Source organism: Hippocampus comes, unplaced genomic scaffold (assembly GCF_001891065.2).
Source record: "Hippocampus comes isolate QL1 unplaced genomic scaffold, H_comes_QL1_v1.1 scaffold112, whole genome shotgun sequence".
Lineage (NCBI taxonomy): Eukaryota > Metazoa > Chordata > Actinopteri > Syngnathiformes > Syngnathidae > Hippocampus > Hippocampus comes.
Window position 1 is genome coordinate 454,547 of NW_017805841.1, and position 26,481 is coordinate 481,027.

The 26,481-nt window shown below is 42.4% G+C and overlaps 1 protein-coding gene and 1 long non-coding RNA gene across 3 annotated transcripts in view; one reads left to right on the forward strand and one right to left on the reverse strand.

Annotated features, from left to right (window-relative positions):
• Positions 1-26,481, forward strand: part of rps6ka1 (ribosomal protein S6 kinase a, polypeptide 1) — a 48,394-nt gene that overhangs the window by 1,345 nt on the left and 20,568 nt on the right. The window contains exons 1-2 of one of the 2 annotated variants that reach the window (XM_019888227.1): positions 6,326-6,883; positions 17,416-17,460. In XM_019888227.1, the coding sequence (XP_019743786.1) occupies positions 6,821-6,883; positions 17,416-17,460 (108 nt within the window). In that variant the 5' untranslated portion in view covers positions 6,326-6,820. Of the gene's footprint in view, positions 1-6,325; positions 6,884-17,415; positions 17,461-26,481 lie in introns of those variants that run through there. The other variant, XM_019888225.1, reaches the window with a different exon arrangement.
• Positions 4,889-6,739, reverse strand: LOC109526758 (uncharacterized). Its single transcript, XR_002170406.1, has 2 exons — positions 6,679-6,739; positions 4,889-5,045 (listed from the first exon to the last, which is right to left on the reverse strand). It is a non-coding gene; the product is annotated as an uncharacterized LOC109526758 (long non-coding RNA).

Consider the following 26,481-nt stretch of genomic DNA (forward strand, 5'->3'; position numbering starts at 1 on the left):
CAAGATTTCTAATCCTAATCCTCTTTACTGGTCAGTACTCCTCCTCATGAGAATTTTTAAGGAATTAATTTTGTTGTTTAATTGTTCCTTTAATCTAGCTAAATACTGTATTTGGAAATTATAACTATATGGGAGGACATTACTTATTTTTACTTTGATAACTTTTTATACAAAAAAGGAATGTAACCATTTTTATGATTTGATATTTTAATATTTTGGTAGATTGTATATGAAAAAATAAAATGCAGTTTTTTAACCCCTTTCTGTTTTTTCATAATTATATTTGTTTTAGGTGGAAAAATTAACAAGATAACAACTAAATATTTTTTCGTCATTTCGAAGTTGAAGCTTGACGATTGACCGCAACGCATTTTGGGAAGGATAGCATGTTAACTGTATGTTGATAGCGGGCAAACCCGTAGCTAAAATCCAGGCTTTTTTTTTTTTTTTTTTTTTTGGCGCTCTTGGCAAGGCGGGGAAGTCACTCCACGGACAAAGACGATGATTTACTAGCACCAAAACGCGAGTACAGACGCGATAAAGGCGAGTTGAGAAACAGTCGTTTCTTGTTTTACGTTACCTATTGTGTAACCCCCCACCACCACCACCACCACAATCCACAGAAGGGCGGCAACGAAAGAGGCTTTTAAAGTAGCAAAGAGCTGGCTTCTGTTTTTTGGCACCCCCTGCCGTCTAATCCTTTAATCGATAGAACACTGAGTACTTTATTGTTTGAATGTTGGAAGCAAATGCGTTCGTGATTATTAAGAGTATGAGTGGCCCCCACCAGTCTGATGATGGACAACTTGAACCAGGACCACCACGAGACTCTTCATTCTTTCCAAAATCAGCTTTGTTTTAGTTTTGTTCAGGTGTGTTTACTTTTACCCTCAAAACTCCAGTTTGTGTCTGGTTATTTTGATGCATCATTGAAAATTTTGACTTTACTGAGTCAGGAGATTAATTTTGCCGAGCCCGAAATATCAGAGGGACAAATTCAAGTTCCAGCCTGTTGCAGAACACACCCATTACCGCGCTCACCAGATTCTCTTACTGGAACACGAGAAGCTTTTTTTCGGGGGAAAGAAAGTCTGAACATAATATTCCTCACGAGTACCACCACGGCTGAACTCATCCATTCTATGAATTCTATCAGGTTGTATAATAATTACAGTTGCAATCGGATGGCTGTTTTAGTGATAGGCACATCCGCCTCCATTTTTGAGGTCAGGGCTTCAAATCCACACACTATTGTGTGTAGTTTGCCTCTTCTTACTTGCGTTTTTTCCAAGTACTACAGCTTCCTTCCCCATTCCAAAAACATGTGTTAGTCCCGCAGCAGACCATACGACGCGACCAAATGTCGCTGATTCCTCGTGTGGCCGCAAAGTTGTAGCTGTAAAGGCCCATCAAAATGCAATGTTATACCACATGATATTATTGCAACAAAAGTTACGTTTGAAAGAAAATGAATTGAGGATGATGATGGATAAAGGTGGCACTTGTAATTTGAAGATAATAGCAGTTGTTTGTTTACATTCAAAGCTGTGTGCAACCATCATGTGTGATGTTATGCACGCTGGATGACTGACGAGATGAAGGTTGAACAAACTTTTTGGAAGGTGTTTGTCTGGTTTGCATCTGGTGTAATTAAACACAGCATCTCAGATAAAAACATCAGACCAACAGTCCAACATGGTGGTGATAATACGATGGCCGGGGGGTCGCTTCTTTCTTCAGGACCTGGACGACTTGCTGTGACTGAAAAAAACATGCCTTTCGTTCTTTGAAAAACATAGGACTTTATTTCTGCTGCAACTATTGTGAAAGCAATTCATAAAGGAAATTCAGTTGATTCTGAAAGACCGTCAACCTGACTTTATTAACACAGGGATGTGTGGTTTTTATGGTATGTCACAATCATGTCTGAGATTCACTTAGCCAAAAGCTCAGGTAGGCCGTTTTAGTTTTATTGGTGCGCTGCTCCCCATGCATAGGCTCAGAATTTTCCCAAATGATACCATGTAATTAATTCATTTCACCAGTTTGAGGACCACTGCTATAAAAGATCGATGGATTGCTCTTGGTCAAACTTAAGATTTGAAAAGCTCTTAGGTATTCCACAGTCATCGTAGATAATGATACATGCAGCCAGTCGCTTGTTCTCTTCTCGGTCTTTATTTGAACAATCAATCGCAATTGTACTCTGAGACCGCACTCTCCTGCAGCCATTGCGATGACAAACGATAACACCACGACTGTTTGAAACACAATAACTCCGTTCAGCACGGGCACGGCGCACCGCCAGCGTGACTTTTAATCATTGCAGTATCTTCTTCCCACTCAGCAGAGATTGGATAATTACCCCCCCTCAACTTTGGAGCAGCTAATTAATTAGCATCTCTGCTGCTGGATGGCACAAACATAGCTTCATTGAGCTCAGCTGTATGCGGCATATACAGTACTGTCCACGATAAAGCATGAAAGTGCTCCATGTGAAATGTGACCCAAGCTTCAAATTGAATTTAGCCATGTGATGTATCCCACTAGGGATGAAACGTCATCTAGGAACATTGTGTACATGAGTTCCAGTGCCCTCTTGTTGACTATATGGTATTTTGTGTTTTGAAGATTGCTTTACTTTCAGGTCGTGTCAGTTAATCCCATGAAACTGGCACCAATACGATGCAATGATGCTTGGTTAATGGTTGCTAATGGTGGTAAATCTGCGATTTACAAAGAAATTTACAGTCTAATTTTATTCCTTCATTTTGGTAACGGAATCGCAATCAAAATCCATCCATTTTCCGGTCTGCTTATCCTCACAATGGTCGCACGGGGTGCTGGAGCCTATCCCAGCTGTCTTTGGGCAGTAGGCGGGGGACACCCTGAATCGGGCGCCAGCCAATCACAGGGCACACAGAGAGAACAACCATCCACGCCCACATTCATACCTAGGGACAATTTAAAGTGTTCAATCGGCCTGCCATGCATGTTTTTTGGAATGTGGGAGGAAACCGGAGTACCCGGAGAAAACGCACGCAGGCCCGGGGAGATCATGCAAACTCCACACAGGGAGGCCGGAGCTGGAATTGAACCCGGTACCTCTGCACTGTGAAGTCGACGTGCTAACCACTGGACTACCAAGCCACCCACCTGAGAAATGACATCCACAATTTATATCGCCAAGCAGCAATGCAAGCATTCCTTTTCTGAAATTCCCGCGACATGCAGCGAAGTCTATTCAAGTCACACTCTGTTGAGCGCTACACATGCAGGGATGAGTCACATCTCCCATGATACTTCACTTCAGGATGACACTTAAGGGGGGTTATCCCTGGGGTTTCCTTCTGAGTCATCACTGTCAGATTTGATGTCACTAGAGCATCATGGAGGGTGTGTGTGTGTGTGTGTGTGTGTGTGTGTGTGTGTGTGTGTGTGTGTGCGTGCGTGTGTGCGTGCGTGCGTGCGTGCGTGCGTGTGTGTGTGTGTGTGTGTCACTTTTGGGGGATTTGGGTTCATTTTGTTAGGTTCTTGAGTTCACCATTCACTTTGACCGCATGAGTACACTGGCCTCTGACTTAAAATTTGCATATTCTCCTCCTGTGCTTGCATGGTTTTCTTCTGTGAGCTTTCTGCCACGTTCCAAAATCATACATGTTAGGTTCATTGAAGGCTAAATTGTACATAGGTGTGACTGTGAGTGGGAATAGTCATTTGTCTACATGTGTATGATATTTGACTGTTGACCAGTAAAGGATGTACCGGTATACCGCCTCAAGCCCAAAGTCAGCTGCGATTGTCTCCAGCTCACTTACAACTCTAATGAAGATAGGCGTTATAAAAATGCAATGATGTGGCATTTCCAATTTGTAATGACAGTTCACATTGAAGTGCAAACAGCCTGCTTTTGCAAACATATCCACCCAAAAGACAAGACACCAAATTATCTGTTCCATCCTCTGCCCCACTTCAACTCCCTTTGTTTGCTCTACATGCCTCGCCTTCATCCTAATTTGAATCCCGCCCCCAATAAGAAGAATATGTCAGATCCATCCACAGTTTGATGCTCTCCTGTTGCCAATAGTAACCGGTGCCGTCCGCGAGTGAAACACTCTCTGCCGTTGAATGGAGCGAGGAAGAAGTGTGTTATATCACAGAGGGCCCTCACTACAAGAGCTCCTGTCAATGGGAAGAACAAACAACACTGCATGGTCACGACCAAAATTGGAGGTTTATGTAAGTTGGCAGGTGTGTTCAGACTCCTATTTTAACATGAATTTTGAATGTGATTGGTTAATTCTGAACACAGCCACATACCCAGTTGTAAGCCGGTGTGCACATTCACATTTATTCCAATTGCATATTTGTACTTTTCTTCAAAAACGATTTGATTTATTTTTTCAAATGAGTTGTCGAGGCTACAGGTCACATTGATGCTGTAACATCAATTCATAATTTTTAATAGAATAGATTTGAGCTTATTTACTATAAAAATAATTTGAGGCAAGGTCTAATTTTCCTTCCAATTAGTATTTACACAACAGTTCCAGTATGATAGTACAGGTGTTTTTTTTTTGTTTGTTTTTTTTTTGCATGACGTAGTTGCAGTTAACCTCTCCACCTGATGATGGAGACATCGGACCTGGGCGTTGGAGTAGCGAGGGTTAAAAAAAAAAGAAAGAAAAGGAGGGCAGGATGAATCTCGTCTTTGGGAGTGTGCCAATAACAATCTCAGCTCGGAGGCTGCGCGGAGCTTTTTACTACCAAGACGAGACCGAGAAGAGGAAGTCCGGCGAGGACGACACAAGCTTGGCTTCGACTGTGAAGCCGGTCCGGACTTGGTTGCATTCCTTCAGGATTGTTTTGGTTTTTTTTTTTGTTTTTGTTTTTGTTTTGTTGGTGTGTTTTTACACACAGTTTTTTTTTCCCTGCCTGTCAAAAACTGATAGCCCCGAGGCTGCTTCGTACTGCCTGGATTTATTATACTCTCCATTGGATTATATCACTTTGGAGCGAACCGAATTAAATCAAAACGATTGCACCTGTTTGTTGAACCCCCTGTGTGTGTGTGTGTGTGTGCGTGTGTGCGTGCGTGCGTGCGTGCGTGCGTGTGTGTGTGTGTGTGTGTCACTTTTGGGGGATTTGGGTTCATTTTGTTAGGTTCTTGAGTTCACCATTCACTTTGACCGCATGAGTACACTGGCCTCTGACTTAAAATTTGCATATTCTCCTCCTGTGCTTGCATGGTTTTCTTCTGTGAGCTTTCTGCCACGTTCCAAAATCATACATGTTAGGTTCATTGAAGGCTAAATTGTACATAGGTGTGACTGTGAGTGGGAATAGTCATTTGTCTACATGTGTATGATATTTGACTGTTGACCAGTAAAGGATGTACCGGTATACCGCCTCAAGCCCAAAGTCAGCTGCGATTGTCTCCAGCTCACTTACAACTCTAATGAAGATAGGCGTTATAAAAATGCAATGATGTGGCATTTCCAATTTGTAATGACAGTTCACATTGAAGTGCAAACAGCCTGCTTTTGCAAACATATCCACCCAAAAGACAAGACACCAAATTATCTGTTCCATCCTCTGCCCCACTTCAACTCCCTTTGTTTGCTCTACATGCCTCGCCTTCATCCTAATTTGAATCCCGCCCCCAATAAGAAGAATATGTCAGATCCATCCACAGTTTGATGCTCTCCTGTTGCCAATAGTAACCGGTGCCGTCCGCGAGTGAAACACTCTCTGCCGTTGAATGGAGCGAGGAAGAAGTGTGTTATATCACAGAGGGCCCTCACTACAAGAGCTCCTGTCAATGGGAAGAACAAACAACACTGCATGGTCACGACCAAAATTGGAGGTTTATGTAAGTTGGCAGGTGTGTTCAGACTCCTATTTTAACATGAATTTTGAATGTGATTGGTTAATTCTGAACACAGCCACATACCCAGTTGTAAGCCGGTGTGCACATTCACATTTATTCCAATTGCTTATTTGTACTTTTCTTCAAAAACGATTTGATTTATTTTTTCAAATGAGTTGTCGAGGCTACAGGTCACATTGATGCTGTAACATCAATTCATAATTTTTAATAGAATAGATTTGAGCTTATTTACTATAAAAATAATTTGAGGCAAGGTCTAATTTTCCTTCCAATTAGTATTTACACAACAGTTCCAGTATGATAGTACAGGTGTTTTTTTTTTGTTTGTTTTTTTTTTGCATGACGTAGTTGCAGTTAACCTCTCCACCTGATGATGGAGACATCGGACCTGGGCGTTGGAGTAGCGAGGGTTAAAAAAAAAAGAAAGAAAAGGAGGGCAGGATGAATCTCGTCTTTGGGAGTGTGCCAATAACAATCTCAGCTCGGAGGCTGCGCGGAGCTTTTTACTACCAAGACGAGACCGAGAAGAGGAAGTCCGGCGAGGACGACACAAGCTTGGCTTCGACTGTGAAGCCGGTCCGGACTTGGTTGCATTCCTTCAGGATTGTTTTGGTTTTTTTTTTTGTTTTTGTTTTTGTTTTGTTGGTGTGTTTTTACACACAGTTTTTTTTTCCCTGCCTGTCAAAAACTGATAGCCCCGAGGCTGCTTCGTACTGCCTGGATTTATTATACTCTCCATTGGATTATATCACTTTGGAGCGAACCGAATTAAATCAAAACGATTGCACCTGTTTGTTGAACCCCCACCCCACTCCCGGGTGGTGCACGAGGACTGTTTGTGGACAGCACCAAGTCACCGAACCGACACCGAGACCCAAAGCCGACCTGAGAAGTTCTGCATCTTGACGGGGAGGGAAAAAATCTGCCAACATGCCGCTCGCACAGATTGCCGAGCCTTGGCCCACAATGGAACTAGTCCAGCTGGAAACTGAGGTAACCGCAAGTGTAATGCACGGCAGAATTCCAACGTTACATTCAAGTTACTATGCTTGACTTTTTGGGATTTTCAATCAAGTGCCTACATTGAGATAAAATGATTTGAAGAACCGGTAGTTTGCTTGTTTGATTTTGGTGGGAGAAAAATGTTCATAAATGTGTACATTACACATGCATGTTATACCCTTTCCCTTCCCCCTTCTCCTACTTTGAAATACCATATCTAATGTGATAATGCAAAAAAAAAAAAAAAAAAAAAGTACACCCATTTTACTAACTTGCGTGCCTGAGGAAATAAACTCTGTTCATATGTCTATGCTACTGACATATAGTGACAGGCAGAATTAGATCCTATTCCATTCCAAGTACTGTACAGTACATATATCCAGGTTAATTGCGCTTGCTGCCCTCTAAGAGCATAAAATTGTTCAGCCTGTCGTTAAACATAGCGGACTCGCTGGCATGAATAGATTAAGAAAGATCGATTGTTTGTTTTAAATCATTCTCAGACCAATTAAGTGAAATTGGATAATCTCTCAGTGGTTAACAATTGGAGCTAAAATAAATGGATACCCCATCATGATTTTTTTAAAGCCTGTGATTTACTCTTATCAAAAGGAGATGATTCATCACTTCACATCAGTTATTTCCAAATGTATCTTTATTTGGAAATGTTCCACATTGTCACTTCAACTCAAGAGCATTTCCAAGCCCAGAGAAGTGCCTTTTAACAGGAGGTGTGCTTTTCCACCGTGTTACAGCGCCTCATATTGAACTTCTTCAGGGAAGCAAGCACTGCTGATGGATATCAGGTTTGAACAGTGTGTAAGAGAGAACTCGGTATGGAGACTATGCAGGGCACACACCATACGATAATTGGTTCATAATTAGAGCATTTTCCACCCCTTCCGATCAAAGTCGGCATAGGCCAGATTGTCAGGTGTCTCTAAAAGATGATTCTGACAAATTATACTTGGGAGTTTTCTTCCTCAATCTCTTTGGGAAACAGCCAGGTCCACCAATCGTAAATGTTAAACCCGTTCCATATTTATGATGGTAGATTCTTATGCGTACAGTCAACACAGATTTGGCCTGAGCCACCGACTCCAATAGTGGGATTTGAAACAGAACGCAAGCCAATTAGGAAACTCACTGAAGCTTGTGGCGTTGCTGGACGCAAATGGAGGAGTAACTAGTTGTTTTGAGGCGCCCGACTGGTGGTTAGCACATCTGCCTCACAGTTCAGGGGTTGTGAGTTCATTACAGCAAAGTAGTTAGTGCAAATCATGCACATAAGACAAGACGAACTTTGAACTATAGAAGATTTGGGGGGGGGGGGGTTCCACTGAAAAATGAACACAAATTCGATAAATTCAATCAATATAAGTGCCAAAAAGAAAGAAGAACTTTGAAACATAGAAGATTTGGGGGGGGGGGGGTTCCACTGACAAATGAACACAAATTCGATAAATTCAATCAATATAATCTAACTGATGGCTTGACACTCCATTAAAAAAATTACGTTGATTTAACATGACGGCCAGTTTGTATCGCTCGTCTTCTCTCGACAAGCCCTCTTGATGCAGGTCCCTCTTCTACAGTGCGGCAAAGAAAAAGTGAAACATCCACAGCTGTGTTCCACATTCAGTCTTTTTGGAGGTTCAAGCACAGTACAGTATGTGCAAGTCTGCCTCAACACCTGCACGGTGACAACCTGTAGAATGTCACTGACACCGTACGATTGAACAGCTGCAGGAATCTGCTACATCAGGCGCCGGGCGAAATGCAATATTCATGCTTTCTGTCTCTGATCTCCCCCCTTTTGTGTGACTCTGTGCACGGTAAGACACAATGTCCTCAGTCTGCTTTACGGTGAAGATTGATTTGTAGATAGAACATCTCGATAATAGGAGGGCAACATCCTGGTCCTGGAAATTGATATCTATCGTTTGGCATCGATGGCCTTTCTGATAGCAGAGAGACATCCTGGTCTCAGAAGTTGATCTCCATCTTTTAGCCTATATCGCCTCTCTGATTAAAAGCGGACATGCTGCAATATATGACTAATTTCAACTAGTTGGCCACAATGGGTTTCATTCCAAATGAGACATTTTGGTTCCTCCACCGAATTCAAAGTTATTGAAACAATTAATCACACAGTATATCACGAGAAAATGATAAATTGTACAGAGGACATTAATTTACTACAATATGAATCAAAAACCAAAACGGCAGGGTTGTCGAGAAGAGTGTGCACAAGAATAATAAATGAAAGAGGCAAGGATTTATGAATTAATGTCAAGCTATCTAAAAATATCTATGTATGTATAGCAGCAGGCAAGGGAACCGATTCCAATGAGAGACGAAAACTACATATGTAGAGACTGTATCTGCATACCTAAAGCGCATATGAACAGCAGCAACAAGATTAGTCAGCAGCATTGTTCAGTAGGCCTATGTAATTTAAAAAAAAAAAGTCAAATGACACACATACATGCAAAAATAGTATATTTAACAAAAAAAAAAAAAAAAGGATAGCAGGGGTCGCATGTGACACCAATGATTCTTTGTGTGAGTGTCTGGGTGTGAGCTGTGGCCAACAGCAGGTTGACGACTCTGCTCATTGTGTTGACTCAGCTTCAATAAACATTGTGTATGTTACTGTAGCTCTCCTTTCCCACATGTGAGGGAATTACACTGCACGAAAAAATCTGTTTCGCAAAAAATAGCAGCGGCGTGAACCGTCAACTGCTGTCTAGCGGGGATCACTGTACAATATGTTGCGGTTGGTGATGACAACTGCCAACTACACGTGTATATAAACAGTGAGTTGAGTTAATGAGTTTTGACAAATGCACCCATATTTACATTGCCGCTGTCATCAAAACAAGTCACCCTCTCACATTGTTGTCATTGTATGTAGTAACTAACAAATTCTTGCTTTTGTCCCATCCACTTGTCAGCAGCACCTCTGAACAGATGGTAGCGCTGACCCAGTGCTGAAAGAGTGTCGACTATAATTGCCTGCCTTTTTATTGCATGATTGATGGGAGGGAAATCTGCAGTTTTATTTAAAACAGAAAAAAAACCCGCTGATTTGTATCTCATCGGACTACACAATAGTTCTCCACTTTGCATTCATTATCACCCAAGCTGTGATAAATTTGATCACAGCAGTCACTGCCATTCAGAGTGGGAGGTCGATGCCATTTCGGCCGGAACGACCATGCCACTGCACACTTTGCTAGCGCCAGCGTCAGGGAGGCACCTTGGGCCCGTGAGCGATTGAGCAGAAAGAGCGAGCTCATGAGTCTATGCCAAGTGAGCATGTTGGACCACAAGACAGATGGGGTGGTCCCGTTGGCTGACTAGGAAACGAAAAGGCGGGCCGACCTGCTGTGCTGTGACATGATGGCTTCCATTGAGCGCCGATGCTTTATGAGGTCTGGTCCAGGTCCATTTGGCTGTTGAGTTTCTTTTCTTTTTTTTTTTATTCAAGATGGTTGAGCGCTTCACTCTGACTCTGATTTCTAAGAGTCCCTAAACCTAGGGGACTACGTTTAGGTACATCTGCTTCATCAAAGTTTTTTTTTTTTCCCCTCAATTTGAGGGCGCTGATTTTGTTGGAGGTTTTAATGGACGGATGTCATTGTTGACTCCAGCCCTCCCTATTTTTCATGTGTTGGCTTGGCTTGCTCTCCCAAAGGCTCGGTTATCTCACGGCACATGGTATTCCCAGCTGGTCTGCTATTCAAGGAGTGTGAACCCCACATTTTTACGTTTTGGCTTTCGCAAAGTCACCAGCATCACATCCCCCCAGAATTGCCATGGTCCACTGTATTAACCAGGCCTGACCCCTGCTGGGCTTCCGGGATAAAATGAGGTTGGGCGTTCTCAGAGTCTTACGGCTTTGCTGCAATAAAATTAAATCAGTAACTTATTATTTTTCAAGATCCACTTTGGAATCGGCCGTAAGAGCAAGTACCCAAGTTGCAAACGCGGCTACCTTCTTTCAAACTTTTACAGCTAATTCCTCACTGTCAAAGCTGGAATCCCTCCTGGTCCGCCACGCTTGAAACGGCTACGTCAAGGATCAAAACGTAATTTACGATTAGACCTGATAGCACAGGTCGGAGAGGGAGTCATAAAACCGTTTGATTGATGATGTGCTTTTATGTCTGCGGGCCAATGACATCTGATCCAGAGTGAATCAGCACTGATAAAGAGGGACCAATCATCCCCACTGCTGCGCCTCCACCAATGACTCAGTGCCACCTTCAATGACTTCTGGCATTTGTCACGATCCTGCCAATGAGCCCACGCATCTGTCCGCAGGTCCCGGTTGCCACTCGCTCTTGACCACATGAATACAGAAACTTTCACTTTGTACTTCTGCGATTTGTATTAAAGAGTGAAAAAGTGTTCATATTTACATAGAGCTGGCCAGAGAATGAGGGGGAACCGACTGAAACTATTTTGCATTAGTTTGTACGTGATATCTTGGGCCTCGTCAAGGAGAAAGTTGGGTCGATGGCTCAAGAGTGTGCCATGTTTGCTGTCACCGTCGACCCAAGCAGTCGTGTGTGTGCAAGTTCATGCCTTTATCTCTTGCGCAGGATTAAGTGCAGCTAATCTGGGTGTGACCTGCGGAACACCTGAGCAAGACTGTTGGAGTGAAGGAGGGCATGCGATATCACAGAGGTTTTGTGGGGCTTCTTGTTTGTTTAGCCGTTTAGGTAAACCATATGGGTGTGGAACCTACCTAGACCTTGAGAGCTTTGAGCCAGTTCGTCACACAGTTCTTGAAACAAGTGTAGCAAACCAGATCATATTTTGCAGCCGTTGTTAAGTTGAGAGGAAACAAGAAGGCCTTCTCGAAAGTTCACCACCAGATGCCTTCCAAGATGTAGGAGATTTTCCAGCCGTAGCTTGAGAATGCTCACACTGAACATCAGACGGTTTTACACAATACTGAAGTTTTCGGTGTAGTGTTGACTGTTCTACTGAGAAAGCGGAATCTCTTCAATCGCGTCTGCAGAATGCCGCATCCACGGACTTATCAAAAGTGTCGAGTATGTTTTTGTTGGCGTGACTGAAGGTACAAAGGTGGAAAACCTCAGAGAGAATGGCTATGTAACATCAAAGACTGGTGCGAGAATCGTGGGTGGCAACCAGGTAGCTTGGATAAAAACGTTGCGATGAAAAATATTAACCAATAAGCTCATACGAGCCTTTTTTTTCTGACGGGTTCTTCAAATTTCATGGGATAAAATTACCACGATGTTTCAAACGCGTCACTTGCACTAAAACCTCAGAAATTGCGCCGATGGAACATTATGCGTGAGAAAAGCAGTGTGGGCAGGAGGCAAAAAACAAAACAAAAAAAAAAAACTGTGATTATAGCGGAGATTTTGGTGACAGACAAGTAGATACATTCCACAAAAAAAAAATCTAACTATGAAAACTTTCTCTAATTTCTTAGGCCGTTGCATCACAGTTTCTTAATGCAAGACGTTCGCCTGTTGTGCTAAAAGCTAATGCTAAATGTTTGAGGTATAATTTTCTCCTTCTTCTGCTTGCTGGTATAAATCAGAAACCTCAGCCTAAAAGGGGCAAATAAATGTAGACAATTCCCATTTAGTGGCATTAGAGGACACCAGCAAAGTGGTCTTCTATCAATATTCGCCGAGATACCGAGAAATTTAGTCGGCTAGGATTACAAAAAAAAAACAACTAAAAGACGCTTATTGTATTTCTTGTCTCCTGGATACACTGTCATGTTGGGAAAACGCATTTCTCTAACCAACTCAAACAGCGCTGGTACCCTGAGCTTGTTGACTTTTTATTTTTTTATTTTTTTATTTTTATTTTTTATGACCAGACAGTCATACTGCGCGGAATTAAAAGTTCCGCCTTCTCGCCGGTTTAGTCCTCCTGCCGGACAAATGTTTGCACAAGTACAATTCCCACACGTTTAATCGCAAGGCCTTCTCGCTTATTAACATGTTGAGCCTTGTTTATGTGTGTGTTTGTGCGTGCGCATGCCTGCGCTCTCATTGAGGAAGCCCAGGGGAGCGCCGTCGCGATTAACTGGGCCACTTGGATCGGCCATGCGCGGCTAATGAGATTGAACGTGTCAAAGGAACAAGTGTCGGAAGGACTGCTGACCACATGCTTGACATGCACACGCAGACCCTTGCCATGGCAGATTTAAATAAAAACCACCACGCCGTGCGTGTGAAAATGGGACTTAGCCATAACAGCTTCAAAGCCCTTTTGATGGCACGCTGGCTTTTATTCAGGAAAGTGGCATCTCTAATGTTGCCATGGCGACATCAGATCACCTGTTTTGGAGGGCTTTATGACTGATGGTGCAACAAGGACACATCTTGTGTTCGGGCTCGTAAATATTCTTCGTATTAGGGATGGACAAAGTGATTGAGTCATTGATGAGTTGATCGTTAAGAAATAGGTTGATTGCGTGAATTTGATTGTCGATTAGTCATGCCTTGAAGCGACTGAGGAAAAACGGAGTGCCCTGAACTGGTTTGCTTCTCAAGAATGAGGTGATGCTGCTTCTTCTATCTGCAGTTATTTAACTCATTCAATCCCAGCCATTTTCACTGGAGCAACCCCCTCAATCCCAGCGTTTACTGGATTTTGACTGATCTTGCAAAGCCCACAGAATGTTTGGTTCTAATGCTATATAAACATGGAGCCTACCAAAATAAAGTTTGGACTCTCTTCTTTCAGCAGAAAAAAAAATCTTTTTCCATTCTTCAGCAATTGCCATTACAAAATGGCTAAGTTTCATGAAAATGGCGATTCCTGGGCAAAAAACGGAGAAGAATAGTTTTTTTTGTAAAAAACATGCATTTCAAGCACGTGAGGCACCACTGCCACCTACTGGTCACTTTTTTACATGATTTACAATGCAAACGGCTTATTCTCATTCACAGATTGCATCAGACCCTCCTCCTCTCTATGACACAAAAAAAAAGACGTCCTTGGTAGGCGGGGCCTAATTTTAAAAAGATGTACAAGTACGTTTTGTGGAATGATAGTTAATTGAGAAAACTGCACTGTTCTTGGTTGTTGAAGCGCCTTTAACCCTAATTGTTCCTTTCGTTCCATTTCGATTATGGACAAGAACAGTCCAGTCCTCTCAATTTCAGCTTTTGCAGGTTACAATGACTTTGGGTGGCGGAGAATCTAACAAGTTTTGTACGGTACGGTTTTGCTTCTTTGCCTTACCCTCTTTTTGGGGCATCACAAACACTGCTGTAAAATCCCTGACGTCGTTCATTCCTGACTTTCCGTCGGTTTCTTTAAATTACCCTGAAACGTTAATTTGGTCTATACTTTGCTGCTTAATCACCACCGTCGCTCCATGCGGCCTCACTTTATGGCTCTCGGAGCTTATATGGCTGCATCGACTCGCCTCGTTCAAAGTCCAATGAGCAGCGCAAAAAAAAAAAAAAAAATGCCGGCATTTTTGGAGCCAATTCAATTTAACAGCCAGTGAGCACCCCATACCTCCAAATAAGCACTTTCCAAATGGATTGCATTGCATTAAAAAGAAGGTAGAAAACGAATCGCGTCGCACACTCGCGTTGAGCTTTTGGTTGTCAAGGCCGCTGCTCGTCATTGTGTTGACTGCCTGCCGTACTGTGCACAGTCACAGTCTACAGGAAGCAGGAGAAGGAAGAGGGCATAGAGGATGTGAAAGAGTTCATGTTCGCCCCTTTTGTGAGTTCAAATCAGCCATCAAAAAAGAAGGAGGGGGAAAAAAAAATGCACTTTTTATGCAGGGTCTTGCCACATGCAAGAACTTTTGCCAAATTGATTGTGTGGTGTTTATTTCTCCCCAAAAAAGTTTCTCTTTTTAGCGTTGGTGTTACAACGTTGTACGTCATGAAAGGACCACCGCGCTCATTTGAATGTCTTGAATGGATTTCCAGGTTAATTTAGTGATCACGGTTTTATGTTTGTGCCCGGAGGAAAGGGCTTGAGTGACGTCCCTCGTAGGCCTGGATTTAATGAATTTTCAGCTCAGGGTTGGAATGATTTCTGTTTTTCTTATCCAGAAAGCTTGCAGTAAAAGTGGAATTGTGGAATTTGTGGAATTCATCAGGAAGGAGGCGTTCTTGGCGCAAAACGGGAGCAGAATTCCAGGAGATGTTGCTCTTTGTGCTTCTTATATAAGAAAGCAATTTTACATGTTTTAAATCACATTTCTGGGTGAAAAGTGTCAAAGATGCAATTCATCTTTAAGGGTGGGGCATTTTTTTCGACTGCAAATGGACCACATTTATCACCCCTCCACTACAAAACTAATGCAGTCCAGCTTTCATTATCATGCCAAAAGGGGCGGAGCTAGGAGGTTCCGATGAGGCTAACCGCCACTATCAGCCCCAACGTGTGAAGAAAAACGCAACCACCCATGAAACCGTTGATTGAACCTTTGATTGCATTTTCGTTTGTTGGGGCACCACATCATTCAGCCACCAAACTGCATTTGTTACTTCGTGTAGCGAACTGTGCATGCGATGCATGCAGTGGGCACGTCGGCAAAGACGATTAGCATGGCTTACCACCCTAAATGTGTACGTTAAGAATGTAATCAATTCAAGTCAAATTGATTGTTGATTAATTGTCGTGAAGCAGCTGTGTCAACAATGGTACCTCACGGCTTGGTTGCAGACAGTAGATGCGCTTTTTATTCAGAGTTTGCCATCCAAAGAAGTACAGTGCCACATCAGTTAATTAGCAAAATATCACTCGTACAAGTGGGACCGATGCAGTAAACTGCAGTAATCCTGAATATTCATGCACAGAGTGACGTTTCCTGGGGATAGTTGGACATGTAGCAGCGCATGAGTCACCCTCTCAAGATGAGCCCCACAAAGAGTAAACAACTCCGCTGTTGTCCCAAATGTGAAGAGGCAGCAAAGCGGCAAAGTCGCCGCTAAAATGCCGTGAGTCAGCAAACTGCGATGTACCGTTGCGTCTCTCTCTCTCGGGGTGGTCGCAGCACGACGAATTTCAGCTGATCTAAATGTGACCGGACAACACATCTTTGGTGTCTGCCCTATGTATTATTATTGTTATTATTTTAACATTAAAAAATCATCATGTCACTGTCGCAATGAAAACGTTTATCAATTTATCTTGGTTGGCCCAATGTTAGGTACAGCAGCTCGAAAGACATGCAATACAAAAGCGTCTTTAAAAATTCTGCTTTTATGGACACGAACACTCAATTTTGACTGACAGGGGGAACAGTTCAAGAAAGAACTCTTCGTAGGACGCAATGCAGTTCTGCGTCATTGCCAAACTAACCACAGTAATAAAAAAAAAGTCACTCCGTGCTCCTTTCTGTGATGGTTGCACCATCAGATGGGAATTAAATTCAAGAAAAGAGCCAAAGCACCTTCCAAAAATGTGACTCATGGCAAGCCAACAGGAGCGGGAACAAACCAGGAAGTACGAGAAACTTACCCAAATCAAAGTAGTAAACACCTCTTCTGCTCAGTAAATCCACATGACCCCTGGCGATCTTCTGGAACTGTTAGGGTAATGAATCACAGGTTAATGCTGGACAAAAGTAGTTAGGACACCCCCGGAGTGTTTCAGCTTTGTCCATTTGATTTTATACTCTCTTACTTTGCTTCTCACATTCTTCATCTTCCATCTGCCGAAAAGAGTGTCGCTAAAAGTCACAAAAGTCAAAACGGTAACATAGCCTGCTCTGCATTAAAACAATGCGAAGAAAGGAGGAGTGGGTGGTGGGGAAAGGGCAGTAAAACAGGCCTACGAGGGGTTTAACTTAATGCAAGAGTATAAAAATGAAGTCAGGATTTAAACATTTCGACTGAGCTTACAGCGCTATTCATTTTTTTGTAGACTTTCTGAAATGCCACAAGATGGGCCTGAGCCTTGGGTAGTAGGAAAGTAGTAATTGGTGTCAAGGATGCATCTCAACTGAGAGACAAGTTTTGTATGTCGGACAGGACAGACGTTTAGCCTGGGTCGTTAGTGGAAGTAAATTTTAAATTAATGTCTATAATGACTTAGAAGTGATGTCAGTTTTAGCTCAAACTCTAAACTTAATGAGCTTCAAGATGAAATTGGATAACGGTTCTGCTTATCTATGCTCAAGGTTTGCCACCTGTTTGTGCTCTGCGAACATATCAACATCACCTGCTGTTTTTTTTTTTGTTTTTTTTCTTCCTCTCTCTGTGCATAACAGCACATTGATTACGCATTGTACCGCAGATCACTTGCAAGACGGGACACGAAGGACGCACATTTGTGTCGGTTGTAGATTATTAGCGGCGGAGGAGCGAAGTGTCACGGCGGACTCGTGCCGCCCACGTCGTCTTGCAAATGTTCTCCCTCTCGTGTTCTTTCTTTTGTCTGCCTCCTTTATATATGCATGTGCACGCTCTGTGCACTACCCCCCCCCCTCACACGTTACCACCCACACACGCGCATCTTTGATTTTCTTCACTCTGCTCTTTTGACAGAATGGCCAGAGCACTGCTGAGGATGGAGTAGCACCTGCTGTCAAGGTAAGAACATGCCCACACACGCACCACGCTCCACTAATTAAATGTGCATGTCAACACCCACCTAATTAGACATTTGGACTGCTGCATTTAATTCTTACTTGGACAGCTAGTACTTTTTTTTTAAACCTTGTGTTTATATCTATACAGTAATCCTTCACAACTATTATGAAGTCAATGGTTGTATTGAGTGTTTCATTCAACATATTAACAAGGACAAAGAGAAGTCGTTCCAACCAAAGAGCTAACAGCTAAGCCAACACTTAGCCAACACTCATCTTCTGTATTTCACGCTGCCTCTCAAAGGTGAGTCTTGGCATTACGACAGACATCTGGAGGAGACTTGTAATTGTTAGTAGAGATGTTATTGCGTGTGCAATGTGCTCTGCTGGTCATCTTGGTCATCTTGAGTACACCGGTAAGAACATAATTGCAGATTTTTTTTTCCCCCTCCGTTGTGGGGTCTATTCATGTTTTTGTAGACTTTTTTTCCCCGTTTTGGGGTCGCTCATAAAAATGTGTATGTGTGTGCTTGAGGTTTTATTTTTAGTTGCAGATTTTTTTTCCCCTCCGTTGTGGGGTCTATTCATGTTTTTGTCGACTTTTTTTCCCCGTTTTGGGGTCGCTCATAAAATGTGTATGTGTGTGCTTGAGGTTTTATTTTTACCTGCCTCAAATAGATCATTTGCACACGTGCGTACGCTATCCCCCCTGTTGGCTCATAAAAACTTTCTTTGTCTTTATTAGTCATTCATTGCACTGAAATAAAAACTACAAATACAGTGGTGTCTTGAGATATAAGTGATACGACGTGAGTTTTTGGAGATACAAAGTGAGGTTCTGAGACTCTCAACATACAGTATATCTGTAGGTCTGTTATACTGCCTCCAGGTGGGCAAGGTATGCACGCCAGAAGGAGCAGGACAACGTTATTTGAATTGAAGCAAAAAAAATTTTGCCCAAACTTTTTAAATTTCTTTACACTACATTTAATTTGTCATGACTGTATGTTTCTATGAAGTGCAATATTATAGAGGGCTGTTTTTCTTGTAAACACACAGAACAAGATGCTGGAATGGAATATGGCAGTGCCATTCATTTCAGTGGGGAAAGTTAGTTTGAGATATGATTGGTCTGAGTTTCGAGTGTGGTCATGGTAAGAATTAAACTCATATCTTCAGGCCCCACTTGACATGAACTCTATACCAAAAATGCTTGCGTGCACAATCAAGCAGCAACGTTAATCAACTGTGCAATATTATAGAGGGCTGTTTTTCTTGTAAACACACAGAACAAGATGCTGGAATGGAATATGGCAGTGCCATTCATTTCAGTGGGGAAAGTTAGTTTGAGATATGATTAGTCTGAGTTTCGAGCGTGGTCACTGTAAGAATTAAACGCCCCACTCTACATGAACTCTGTACCAAAAATACTTGCGTGCACAATCAAGCAGCAACGTTAATCAACTTTAACTTGGCTAAATGTGGTCCATTAAATGTTAGTTGAATATTTGGTGGAGCCCGAAATTAGGCAGAGATGGCTGTGTCCAAATTTGCCATGCAAGAAAACCCCTGATGGGGTTAATTTCTACTAAAGGCTCAATCGTGTTGCAGTGTTACATCAGAGTCACTGCAGTGAAAAGTTGTAGCTCCTGCTTTGTGTCCTCAGCTGTCCTGTTAGCGTACGATCACATCACAAACGTGCACAAGCTTGCACAGTGCTTGTCAAGAATGGATGAGTCAGCCCTTTTTTTTTTTTTTTTTTTTCTCCCCTTCTCCCCGGCCTCCATTATTGTCTGGCCCTTTGGAACAAGATCCTATTTCCTCCTGTGTTATTCTGCAGGGGCACCGTGTTCATATTCGCTTTTTGTGTCCAGTCCTTGTGAACTGAATGGAGTTTGGGAGGGTGTGTGAAGCTCGTCTAGCATCCTTTCACTTTGTCCTGACATGCTATGATTGAGCTCAGCACACGGCGAAATGCGTTCTAATCATTATACGGCACACACACGTTGATCACATCTGATGCCTGACTTTCAATATGCTCTCCAGTAGAGCAACACCCCATCAGCAGTATTAAATTATCGCCAGGTACTGCTGGAATCATGCCTAATTGATTGGACAACACTTGGACCTGTAATTTGTTCTGCTTTACTTGATCAGAATCTTGCATTCGATACTACTATAAGGAGATTGACATTCAACAATGTAATGAGATTGTTTCTCAGCCAGGCCATTGACGCAGCCTTTGAAAGGATTAATTAGCAGAACTGGACCATGGAATTGGTTTCTATACGGGCTGATTGGCAAGCTAACACGATGTAGTAAATTAATCTGATCGGCTTGTAAAAGTTGTGACATGTACAGTGGTGGGAAAAGAACACGCATGTAGAAGCATATAAAATGTTTGTATGAAATGTTTGTATGAAATTAAGAAATAATTCTTTCAATCAAACTTTGTGATGAGATTAGATTTTTTTTTTTAATGATGGCACAGGACAACACATTCGCCACAAATCACTCCCGAATCTGACATCAAACAATTTGCATAAATAAGGCCATGGATGGGGAATATCTTGCTTCTCCAAATCTTTTGCTCCATCCTCACTAAGGCACCCTGCCTCACGTCGCTCCAGGTTGTTGTTGTCCTGTTTTTTTTCCCTCCTCATATTCCCCATGCTCTCAATCAATTAGTCAGTCAATCAACCAACCAATCAATTCGTCACTTTTGACTTTAACTTTCTCAAAATGCATCTTTTTTTTTTTTTTACATTGTTCTCTGTGGATGTTGAAAAAAGTAACAAGCCTATTTTGATAAAGTAAAGAGTACAAACAGATACTGTGTTCAAATGGAGGCAGTAAAGGTAAAAAAAATAAATAAAAAAAAGTCTTCAGAAGTTTCATTCCTGCTAATGCGTTCAACGCGGCGTGCTTGCTGCAGTTTCCTGCGACCATTGAGCCAAAGCTATTTTTCATGTCACGCAAGGGCAAAATGTCCTGCTCTCGAGCCGCAAGGTGCTGCGTTATGTGCTCACCGGCTTGTGGCTGACTGTCCTTTTGCTGTTTATTTGTCTGGTTGGCTGCTAAGCCGACGTGAATGCGCTGTGGGGATTTTAGAGCCTTTTCTCTGAACACCGCAGCACTGCAAGCAGTCATAAAAGCAAATCAAGCAATACAATTGTGGCCAATTCGCTGATGAGTTTAGGAGTATGTTCTTTAGCATTGCCGTTATTAGACACATGAATTAGAAGCACTTTAAGGATGACACCAGGATCTCTTTTTTTTTTTTTTAACTTCACGTGCATCTGGCTCAGGTCATATTTGGCCTCAACAAGCAGTCTGTGCCAAGGTGTTTTGATGTAGGGATCATCAGGAGAGTTATCACCCAGTTTTCTCCCGAGTCATGTTGTGAGGGAGTCCCTCACAACTGTAGAAGTCCTTTAATTTATTGTAATAAATTGTGAACGAGAACTCTTAAAAAAAACTGAAATGTTGTCACTGTGCAGTGATGTAGTATCCTTTTTTTGTTTGGGAGCAATTTCTCATCACATAAAATGCTGTACAGTGCCTTGTCAAACACGATCCATTCAGGAACCCAGATGAACCTGTGGATTTGGACGCAGTTATTCCGTGAGAAAATTATCACCATTCTAAGTGTTGGGGTTTGAAGCTCTGCTTCGGCTTTCGTTTTTGTGCAGTTTAGCATTTTCTCCCTGTGCTTGTGTGGGCTTTCTCCATGTACCACCCTCCTTCAGGTCATATTTGGCTTCAACAAGCAGTCTGTGCCGAGGTGTTTTGATGTAGGGATCATCAGGAGAGTTATCACCCAGTTTTCTCCCGAGTCATGTTGTGAGGGACTCTCTCCCTCACAACTGTAGAAGTCCTTTAATTTATAGTAACAAATTGTGAACGAGAACTCTTAAAAAAACTGAAATGTTGTCATTGTGCAGTGATGTAGTATCCTTTTTTTGTTTGGGAGCAATTTCTCATCATATAAAATGCTGTACAGTGAGTGCCTTGTCAAACACGATCTATTCAGGAACCCACATGAACCTGTGGATTTGGACGCAGTTATTCCGTGAGAAAATTATCACCATTCTAAGTGTTGGGGTTTGAAGCTCTGCTTCGGCTTTCGTTTTTGTGCAATTTAGCATTTTCTCCCTGTGCTTGTGTGGGCTTTCTCCATGTACCACCCTCCGAAAACATGCATGTTAGATTCTTTCCAGAACCCTTCATCCCAAAAATTTGAAAAAGGAGGTTGCGTCATCATATGGAAATTGGTTTGTCCATCCGTTTTTTTGTAGCATTTGTTCATGTTCACAAGCGAACTGGAGCCTATCCCAGCTTCCTTTGGGCAAGAGGCCCGATACCCCCTTGACTGTTTGCCAGCCAATCGCAGGACATATACTGTTTAGGCGACCATTCATACCTGTGCTCAGTTGGAAGACGTAAATAAAGTTAACATGTTTTTGAAATATGGGATTAACCCGGAGTACCCGGGGGAAAACCCACACAAGCCTCGAGAGAACATGCAAAGTATACACTGGAAAGTCGGTGCCAATATTTGAAACTAAACCTCTGGGTTCAAGCATTAGGCCAGGTTGGTTTGAAAAAAGTTGAGAAACTTTCACCATTTTTAAAATTGCATTAAATGTCTTCAGATCATGTTGTCGTTGGGTTGGTATAGTGTGCTTATAGATCGGCTGAATAGCTAAAAGTAAGAACAACGGATCCAGATTCATCCAGATTTTTGCCCCCCTTCCGGAGCCAAGTGGACAAAATGTCTCAACCTTAGTCAAAGTTTACTCATTGGTGTTTTTTTTGATGGTGATAAATGTTTAAACCTTTTGTGAAGCTCTTGTAAGTGTTGGTGAAACGACCTTGACGTTATCACAACGGAATGGAAATGGTTTTCCGTCACTGCCTTAAACGGTGCCAGTGAATGGATGCCACCAATAGACCACAAGCACAATTTGGCCTACGCTTAATTTTATGTTTTAATGCAGGCCTGTTCCTTTACGTTCGTCCCTGTTACATAATTCTCGCCCCACTGCGGCATGAGCTCCTACCTTACGAGCTGGAGGGCAGAAATTAGAACGAGGTAATGCACCAGAGATGGCTAATGGCTTCTTCTTTTTCCACTGCAGTTAGTTGCTGAGCGAATGGAATCAGCTGAACGGCACAATAAAAAAGAAAAGGCACAGTTCAGTGCTGCTAAAGGCCATAAGTGGCGATGATAAGGTGTTGAAAAAGGCAATGTAATTTGAAAGGGAAACGGTACGCATCTACGCAAATTTAACATTTTTTTGGGCCGCACGGGAGTAATGTGAGTCAAGTGAAGAGAAACGTGAGCCTCTTTCACGCAGAGACCCTGCAAAATTGCCTCATTAGAGCGGTAACGGAAGATATGGCATTCATCCACATTTCATTATGAAACCAACCAAAGTAAATTATAGACAAAAGCAAACAGAAGGGTTTGCAGTATGCCTTTTGAAGGTTGCATCCATGGTGTCAAAGTCACCGGAAAATTATGCAAAACATATAGAAGATGGAAACAAACGCATGCAGCTCGGCCAGCATACAGTGCTGTGAAATCGTATCTGCCCCCTTCCTGATTTCTGTGTTCTTTGCATATTCATCACATTCAAATGACAGTTCATCAAACCCATTTTATTATCACACAGACTACCCAGTTCCTAAATGCCAATTTAATTTACTAAGGCACAAAAAAAATTCCAAAACTACCTGTCCAGATGTGAAAAAGTATTAGACCCCCCATGCCCCCCCCCCTTCCTCCTTGTTAATTGCAAAGTAACTGTGACCAACGACAGCTTTGGGAAGCTGAGCTCAATTTCATAAGCAACACCCGAGCACCACATTTGTTGAATCAATAAATCACCGAAATACAATCTGTCAGTGAAGTAGGCTACAAGATCTTAAGAAACGAACTCATCATTCCACGATGCGAAGAAATTACCAAAAAAAAAATATATATATATTGAAATGTATCTGTCTGGAAAAGGTTACAAAGCCATTTCCAAAACTGTGGGGCTTCAGCAAACCACTGTCAGAAAAACGGCATCCATGGGAGAGTTCTTCTGCGAAGACCAATACTCTCCAAAAAGAACACCAAGGCTCTTTGGAAAAGCAATCTGTGGACTGATGAACCCAAAATTTTTGGAAGACGTTACATGTGGTGTCAAAATGGCACAGCATTTGATAAAACGACATTATGCCAACAGTGTGGCTTCTGCAACATTGCATTCCTATAAATCATCACTTTGAAAACATTCCGATGAAGTCACAGTGCTCCATCACTGGTGTGCAATCTTCAGAACAGGCCCGGGGGCTGCTAATGTGGTCCTTGAGGACTACTCACGGGCACCATGTTGGTGACCCCTGTTCTATACAATGCATTCCCCTGCGTGGTCATGTTGAGCAGAGGGCTCGGAGCAGCCTCTGTGTCGAATGTTTCTCGACCTGATTAAACATTGAACAATGAGAGACAGAGAGAGAGAGTGTGTAGGCGCCGTACTTGACGATTGGTCAGAGCCCAGGGCAAACGCCGAGCCAGGAAAAGGCAACGTCAAGGCTGCGCATTTCCTCCGGTAGCCATGAGAGTGCAAAGCGTGTGGTCACGCATGCGGTCGTCGTGGAAACGGCCCGCTGTGTCTCCAACAAAAGTGACCTCTCTATTGCCGAAGACGTAGGACTTGCACTGAAGTCCTCAAGTGGTCGTTACATTGTCATTTTAATCTCGGAGAATGAGATTACGTGACGGAGATTTAGCTGTAACTTGATGTACATCGTGTATTTGATGCGTTGCACAGCAACGTCGCCGCAATTGGAGCAAGGGATGGAATGCACAAATACAGTCTTAATCAGAATGCCATGTTTACGCTAGTGCGGGCATATAGAACATATTATTCGAAAGAATTTTTTTTTACTTGACTTCAAATAAAACTGGGAGCCACAAAACACTTTTGAATTCCAAAGGGAAGATCGCTTCAGAGAACATGAAATTTTATTTCTGCATCGAGCAAAAATAATTAAGTTGACCTCTGGAAAAAGACATTTCAGACTTACTTTCAAATTAAATAATCAATGTCTATTTGAGTCCGCCACGTATTCATACAATGATTAAATTAAAGCCAAACTTAAATTATCCACCAGCAGGAAGCTAAAAATGCTTTCTGCTTCTGTGTTCCGGCATCTTTGTTTTTTTTTTTTTTTTTTTTTTTTTTTAAATCGCATGTGGGACATCAACTTGAATTAAAAAGGATTATTTAATTTAACAGTGTAAAGTACAAAATTGCAAAATATTTTACCTGGTTAGTGTGATTTCCCCCCTCCCCTCCTAAACCTCATCGTACAGCGTTGGCACATCTAGGCATTCGATGTCAATTTCATTTTGGCACCCGATTATAAACTGACATCTGTGAGGCGTGAGAACTGTTTAGTCTAGTTCATGTAGCATGAACATTTTTATTTTTTTTCCCTTCAGAAACTCCTCTTGCAAGTCACCGAACTACTGGGGTTTGGTTGAGCCCATCTCAAGAACCACTGATTTAGACATTAAACTTATTAAAATACGCTTTTAAAACATATTGGCAATGAATGAAGTTTGCATCCCAAAAAAAAAAAAAAGAAAAGCAGTCTGATTGGGCAGGCAGCAGGTATGTTGCTACTGTAAACCACAATAGTGAACGTTCTATTTTATGATCCAGCTATTCAATTTTGCAATTGTACTGTACATAATGTTTTGGCTGGCACCTTTTTTTTTTTCTCCTTGTCGTCAAAACCACTGTGGTTTCTGACCGTTTCTGCAAGAATCCAGGAATTTTCTGCGGTGCTTCCTCAGTTTTGTAGAGGTTAAATAAATTCCACAGCACTTCCTGGAAAGCACGACCAGATGGTGGTCATCTCGAGCCGCGGTTTCCAGCTTTTAAGTTTCCCCGCCGCGCTCACCACGGGGAAAACTGTCGGGAAGAACCTGCGGAGAGATGATCTCGAGTGTGTGTTGAATTCAAACATTCCCAGCGAGCGGGGAGAGAGGCGTGTTCTGACAAAGCGTGGACACTCCTCGGAGACTCGCAGAACCAAACACTTCACATTCCACAGGAAGGTCAGGACGAGCGGAAGAGCGGGGGTAGTCATTGACTCATGTCGTCATTTTGACCTTTACGATGCAACGTAACTTGTATTTAATGTTCGTCATTAAATAGTTAAATCCCATCATGATCATGCTGATGTCAACACTTGACCTCAATATGTCTGCAAAGAACTGAAATCACCACACACTCCATCTGCTGTGGCACGCCCCTTTCTTCCTTCCCCTGCCGCTACTCCGTCCTTCCGCCCGCCGAATGTCGTCACGAGCGCTGCAATGACGAGCATTCGAACAGACCGCCACCGATTACCGCTTTTAATTTCATCTTGCATGATAAGTATCGCGGATGGTTGGCTGCTGCGGGTGGAAAAAAAAAAAGCCTCTGGGTACAACCACAGCGCAGTGAGACAGTGGTTGGACTCCAGCGACAAAAAGGAGGGTACACTGGTGACACCCACATGCATGCATGCCCGCATGCACATATGCAAAAAGGGGACAAAGAGTATCATAACATTTCCATCCATTTTCTGCAACAGTATAGGGCAGGCATATAGATATACTTTACTATCGTTTCAGTCCCTCTCTCCGGGGTCTCGGTGCCGCAGTAATATCAGTCGGTTTAAGTGTATACAGTATGCCTGTCAGTATAATTATGTCTGTCTAGATGTGTTGCTGCACCGTTTGTGTTCAGATAGCAGTGGTCCCCTATACATATATATATATATTTTTTTTTTAATATATAAAATTTGCAAAATGTTTCTGCACACTTACCGATAAGAACAAATCATTCCATATCAGAGCATGTGCATATGTGTGCTTTAAATAAATGTAGATTTTCACTGTAAAGCTGATATGACCTGCCTCTTTAACTCTGAGATCCTGAGAAAAAAAAAAAACGTTGAAGCATAATAGCCATAA